Source organism: Mandrillus leucophaeus, unplaced genomic scaffold, assembly GCF_000951045.1.
Source record: "Mandrillus leucophaeus isolate KB7577 unplaced genomic scaffold, Mleu.le_1.0 Scaffold221, whole genome shotgun sequence".
In the NCBI taxonomy this organism is placed as follows: Eukaryota; Metazoa; Chordata; class Mammalia; order Primates; family Cercopithecidae; genus Mandrillus; species Mandrillus leucophaeus.
The window spans coordinates 110832-117745 of NW_012102266.1; the positions used below are offsets into that span (position 1 = coordinate 110832).

Consider the following 6914-nt stretch of genomic DNA (forward strand, 5'->3'; position numbering starts at 1 on the left):
CAGATATGGGTGGATGGGGAGTGGGGCCAACAACTTAGATATTTAAAAATTTTGTTTGATTTTGGAACCATGCAAATGTATTACCTATTTACAAAATAAGACTTTTACAATATGCCTTAATGACACTCCTTTGCATGGATGTTCATTTTCTCTTATACTTCTTTAACCCAATTATGCTTTTCTAGAAACTGGACACCACTGATCCAGGTCAAAGAAAGAATGATATGTAAAGCTAAATGAGATATTTCCTGATGTGTTTTTAATAATTATAAAATTGATGTGATATTAATCATTTCCCCAGTGACTTTTGAGAGACCTACCAACCCATATTAAAGGCAAGTTTTGAGCTGTTCTTGGGTTCGCTTGATCCCAAAGCTGAAGAGATTGAGGAAGGAGGTTTCTCCCAGATCGTAAATTATTGAGTAAAGAAATTGCTCGGCCGGGAGCGGTGACTCAAGCCTATAATCCCAGCATTTTGGGAGGCCGAGACAGGCGGATCATGAGGTCAGGCGATCGAGACCATCCTGGCTAACACGGTGAAACCCCGTCTCTACTAAAAAACACGAAAAACTACCCGAGCGAGGTGGTGGGCGCCTGTAGTCCCAGCTACTCGAGAAGCTGAGGCAGGAGAATGGCGTGAACCCGGGAGGCGGAACTTGCAGTGAGCTGAGATCCAGCCACTGCACTCCAGCCTGGGCGACAGAGCGAGACTTCGTCTCAAAAAAAAAAAAAAAAAAAAAAGAAATTGCTCAGTTAATCACCTATGAAGGCTAGGTTTTCCAGGATAATAATACAAACAGCATACCATAATCCCTTGTTAACTTTTCAAGCCTGCTCAGCAAGCATATTTTGGTGAGTATGAACAGAAACGTATCAAGTATGAGTAAAAGGAAACAACAAAACCTTGTCGGCATTTTTGAAAAAGAATACTGCTATACCTGTGTTTTATTTTAAATAAACAGGTTCTGTCATATTTTATCTTCTTGCCAGCAAATGAAGGACATTATTTCATAAAGCTTCTAAAATGTACATGAATATTTAATTAAATCATATTTCCTTGAGAAAATAAAGTTCATTCGCATTTATAGCAGACAGTTGTGAGGAGCTCATAATTGTCATAAGACCAGGGTAGCCAGTACCGGTTGCTTGTGGAACAAAACTCCTCAATTTTTAAAACTTTTTTTAAAAAATAAACATACAATCATAGGTGTTCATTTACTTTAAAAATTCTAAAGATGAAGAAAATTATTGTCTATATATTTAAGTCCTTGTATAAATTACAAAACTCAAGTTTATGTTACAGAGTCCCTTCCCCATAGGAAGCATAAAGCACTTTTGTGGTACCTTTCACCAGTAAATATTTGTATCACATTGAATTTGAGAAACCAAATAAAAGTCGATATTGCATCTTTAAGCCCAAAGAGAACATTCTTCTAAGCTGTCTCTTGTGATGAATGAGTTTCAAAAGTCATTTTGATTGCCATGATTTAACTCAATCTCAAATAAAGATATATAAAAGTAATAACACATATTGACTTCAGTAGAAATCTGAAACATCAGTGAACTGCAGACTCTTCTTGCTTGAGGTCAAAAAACACCCTTAGGAAGACAACCAAGAGTAGTTTAAGACCAGGACAACAAAATAAAATTATTACAATAATAATAATAAAAATAACAATAAAATAAAAATAACAACAACCAACAATGAGGTAAACTCCCCTTTAAAAAGGCAAAATGTGTTGCCTGGACTGTCAGGAGAGAGTTCGATTGTACCTGACACCCAAATGTTTTTCTAGCCAGAGTTCAGCCAGTTGCATGGTTGAGGCAAAAGTACTTGCCTTGGATCCTAAGCACATCTTATACTGCTTAGGGTCCAAGTTAGGATCACAATGAACTGGATGGAAAATATGCACCACTCCTACTTCTTGACTTCTAAAGGGCCTTAAGCCAGATAGAATGACTTTATTGTAGAGATCTACATCTTCTAGTCCCCAGCCTTGTATTGAGGTATCAAATCCACCTGCACCTAGAAGATCACTTTTGTAAATACAGGTGATTCCATATCCATAGTCTCTCCAAAATCCAGTCTTTTTTGAGAATACAAAGTAATCATCAGTGGGAGGATTTCCCCCATTTGTTACCTTTGGGTCATACTGGCTAAATATAATGGGATAGTACACCTGTTGTCCCTGAATTGTATTGTCTCTACATCGTTGGAGAAAGTCTCCTCTGAAGATCAAGTCAACATCACAAAATAGCAGCAAAGTGTCATTGTCAAACTGGGCAGAAGCCATTTCAAGACCAAGACCTCTGGAAAACTCTCCCTTCATTGGGATCAGGGTCATTTCTGCTTTGGGGTATTTGTTCTGGTATCCTTTTATCAGCTCAATATGCTTGCTGGAATCTTGGCCAGAATCCCTACTGAAAAGGATAATGACCAACTTTACATTCTGCTTTGGGATAAGACACATGTTTTCAAAGTTCTCCATGAATCTCAAGAAAATGTCATATCTTCCGATGAGAGGAACGAGAATGTGTATTTTCTTTTCATTGTGCCCTCCCATTTCTTTGGCACCTTGAAAAGAAGATAATATCTTTAAAGAATTAGATATAAAGGAGAATGATTGAGTTTCACTGTTAATACTCTCCACAAGACTGTTGACATCTAGCTCTTCGGTTTCTCTGAAGAAAGGCTTGCTGAACAACTGCTGAAGATAGGCATGACGTCTCACTGGCACAGTCAGTTTCCTTCCCTTGTGTCTTTTGTATAAAAGGAGCAAATCCAAAATGTACTCCACCCCGTGCATGGGGTTAACTCTACGGTAGCCATACTGAATTTCCTTGAAGTCAATGAGCCGTCCTCTGCTCTTGGCATTCTCGTTGATCATCTCCATTACCTGTAGGACAGTGTCATCCAGTGCTGTTCTTAAAATGCTACTGAGGCTCTGTCGAGGGGGCTGGTTCTCAGCTGCTGAGTATAGGAGCTTCCCTGTCAGGAACTCCCATTCTATCACTTCATTTCTCTCCCGAGGCTGGAAGTGGTTGAAAGAAGGTATCACTCCCAGCTGCTGGTCCTCTTTGCTCACTTCTGTGTTACTGAGCTTGCTCATCAGGGCACTCTCCCTGTGGAGCTGGATGGTGCGGTAGCGAAGTTCAGAAATTTTGCGGCTGAGCATGTAATTATGCAGCCTGTATTGGTATGCAGGTCTTTTGTTGGGGTGAAGTGTTATAGCTGCATGGATTTTGCTATTGTGAAGGTCTTGGATGTAACCCTTCCGATTGTGTTCATAATTTTCATGGAACAGTTGTTGCATCTGAAAAGTAAAATTTAAAAAAAATCAGGATTAATTTTAAAAGATTTATTTAAAAAGAAAACCAGCAATAAACTAAAGCATCTAAATGAAAATAGTTAATACATTTTTGGTATCGTATTTCATAACAAAAATGGTTTATAATATTTATATTTTTAAAAATTAAAATAGTTTTATTATTTGTAATTGGTAGATGAAATTCCATGTACTTATCATGTACCACATGTTTGGAAGTGTGTGTGTATATATATATATATACACACACACACACACACTTCCCACTATATATATATGTATATATATAGTGGGATGAGTAAATCTAGCTAATTGATGTATTCATTACTTCACGTAGTTATTATTGTGGTGAGAACATTTATCATCTATTTTTTCCAGCATTTTAAAGTATACAATATATTGTTATTAACTATAGTGATCATGTTATTCAAGAGATCACCTGAATTTATTCCTCCTATCTAACTGAAATGTGGTATCATTTGTCAAAAATCTCCCCAACCCCTCTCTCCAGCTGACTCAGCCCCTGGTAACCAACATTCCACTCTCTAGTCCTATGAAATCAACTTTTTTATTTCTATATACGAGTGAGAGCATAAATGTCAGGTTCATAGGCTCAAATATTGCAAATGAACCTCTAGCTATACATAAAACAAGAATTGACTATGTCCATAACCCCATAACAGATCATGGAGAAGCAGAGAATCAGAATGGACACAGCATGAGTCTTCCAAAATAAGGAATTCACCCTAAGGAGGAAAACCAGTGACCTGTTGTTTGGAATGACAGTAAGAGGTTATTTGCCAGGGGAGTCTTAAATTTCATTTAGCATCCTGATATACTATTTTTACAGAGTAAGTTCTTGGTAAGATAAGGTGAAACAGAAACTATACTGATCTATACTCCTGATGTAAAGTATCATATCCAAAATAGACATGCTTGACACCCTTATGAAACAAAAAGGCTTTCTGCTAGTCTAGAACAAATTCACTAGTTCAGGCAGAAACAAAAATGAAAAAAAAAATGTAGTTATGAGGACAAAGTTCAAACCGCCAGCTGATTCTTCCTTTTCCGCTAGTCAATTGAGATACCTCCATTATACCCACTCAAGATAAGTGATTATGAAGAAGAAAAAGAAGAAAAAAGATGGGATGAGGAGAAAGAGGTGAAAAGGAAGAAAAAAGGCCAGCAGCATCATGAGATGTCTGCAAATATACTGATGAATAAGAAGAAAGAAATACTGCAAACTTAAGAACACTCCTCAGAAGCAGGTACAAATTGTACACAAATTTAAAAAAAAAACCGCCTCTTCAAAAAAATAACTCAATTAATAGACAAATAAGCTTAAAAAAGATAAAAACTAAACTGGCAGAGCTAAAGAAAAAAGGGAGAAAAAAATAAAATCATTGATAGACATATTGCAAGAAGCATAAAAAGAGATTTGTGAAAAACGTAGGAAGAAGAGACTTGAAAAAATTTAGCAAAGTAATAGAAATATAAAATAGAGCTTACAGTTTGCAGAAAGGGTGGTCTTTTAAGTAATTAGTGCCAGATCAGTTGGATATTCATATAAGGGAAAAAAGTAAAAACTGATCTCCTACATCCTACAATGGATGACCTGTGGATGTAAATATAAAGGTTTATTTTAGAAAAAGGCTTTAAAAAGTTTCTAAAACTTACATGAAAATATCTGCATGACTTTAGGGTAGGTGAAGATTTTGTAAATAGGGCATAAGGCACTAACCATTAAAACAGACTAATACCTTGCATTATGTTAAAATTAAGAACTTTGTTCTTTAAAAACACCATTAGGAAAATTAAAAAGGGCAATTACAGAGCTGGAGAAAAAAATTTCAATAGATTTTATGAAAAAGAACCAGTTCCCAGAATAAATAACAAACTTGTACAAATAAGGAAAAAAGGAAGGACAAATCTAACAGAAAAATGGGAAAGAAAAGTTGAAAGAGTACTTCACAAAAGAGTATGTAAATACTCAACAGAGATATAAAAACATTCTCTACTTTATTCATCATCAAGGTAAAGCAACTTAAAATGACAATGCGATAACATGATGGATCCACAAAAAAATGGCTAAAGCTAAACAGATAGATAATACCATGCATTGTCAAGGCACTGGAAGGTTTGGAACTCTCTTACACTGCTAGTGAGAATGTAACTTGGTTCTATCACTGAGAAAACGCGTATCAACTAAAATGAACATACATATTCCCTATGACTCAGTAGTTCTCTCTTAGATATATGCCCAATAGAAATACATATATAAATACATACATACACCTACATATATATAGAAGAATTTTTATAGCTGCATTATTCATACTCCAAAACTGAAAATAACCTAAATTTACATCAAGAACAGAATAAATGTAGTATATTCATGTAATGAAAAACAATACGTCAATTAAATACTTGAAATACTACTCACAACATGGATGAATCTCACAAACATGAAAGAAGCCATATAACAAAATAATACACTTTGTATGATTCCATTTATGTGAAATTCAGAAACAGGTAAGCTAACCTATACGGTTTGCTGTTGGAATAATGATCAAGAATCAAGAGGTTTTGTAGTTCTTCTTGAAGAGGTCCTTCACATCCCTTGTAAGTTGGATTCCTAGGTATTTTATTCTCTGTGAAGCAATTGTAAATGGGAGTTTACTCATTATTTCACTCTCTGTTTGTCTGTTATTGGTGTATAAGAAAGCTTGTGATTTTTGCACATTGATTTTGTATGCTGAGACTTTGCTGAAGTTGCTTATCAGCTTAAGGAGATTTTGGGTTAAGAGAATGGGGTTTTCTAAATATACAATCATGTCATCTGCAAACGGGTTTTCTAAATATACAATCATGTCATCTGCAAACAGGGAAAATTTCACTTCCTCTTTTCTAATTGAATACCCTTTATTTCTTTCTCCTGCCTGATTGCCGTGGCCAGGACTTCCAACATTATGTTGAATTGGAGGGGTGAGAGAGGGAATCCCTGTCTTGTGCCAGTTTTCAAAGGGAATGTTTCCTGTTTTTGCCCATTAAGTATGATATTGGCTGTGAAGCACTTCACGTCTAAAACACCAAAAGAAATGGCAACGAAAGCCAAAATTGACAAATGGAATCTAATTAAACTAAAGAGCTTCTGCATAGCAAGAGAAACTACCATCAGAGTGAACAGGCAACCTACAGAATGGGAGAAAAATTTTGCAATCTACTCATCTGACAAAGGGCTAATATCCAGAATCTACAAAGAACTCAAACAAATTTACAAGAAAAAAAAAAAAACATCAAAAAGTGGGTGAAGAATATGAACAGACACTTCTCAAAAGAAGACACTTATGCAGTCAACAGACACATGAAAAAATGCTCATCGTCACTGACCATCAGAGAAACGCAAATCAAAACCACAATGAGATATCATCTCACACCAGTTAGAATGGTGATCATTAAAAAGTCAGGAAGCAACAGGTGCTGGAGAGGATGTGGAGACATAAGAACACTTTTACACTGTTGGTGGGACTGTAAACTAGTTCAACCATTGTGGAAGACAGTGTGGCAATTCCTCAAAGATCTAGAACT

General features: G+C 35.9%; 1 protein-coding gene across 2 annotated transcripts in view; it reads right to left on the reverse strand.

Annotated features, from left to right (window-relative positions):
- Positions 1-1020: 1020 nt before the first annotated feature.
- CHSY3 (chondroitin sulfate synthase 3) overlaps positions 1021-6914 on the reverse strand; it is a 280808-nt gene continuing 274914 nt past the window's right edge. For both annotated transcript variants that reach the window (XM_011981186.1, XM_011981187.1), the window contains exon 3: positions 1021-3314. In XM_011981186.1, the coding sequence (XP_011836576.1) occupies positions 1752-3314 (1563 nt within the window). In that variant the 3' untranslated portion in view covers positions 1021-1751. The remainder of the gene's footprint in view (positions 3315-6914) is intronic.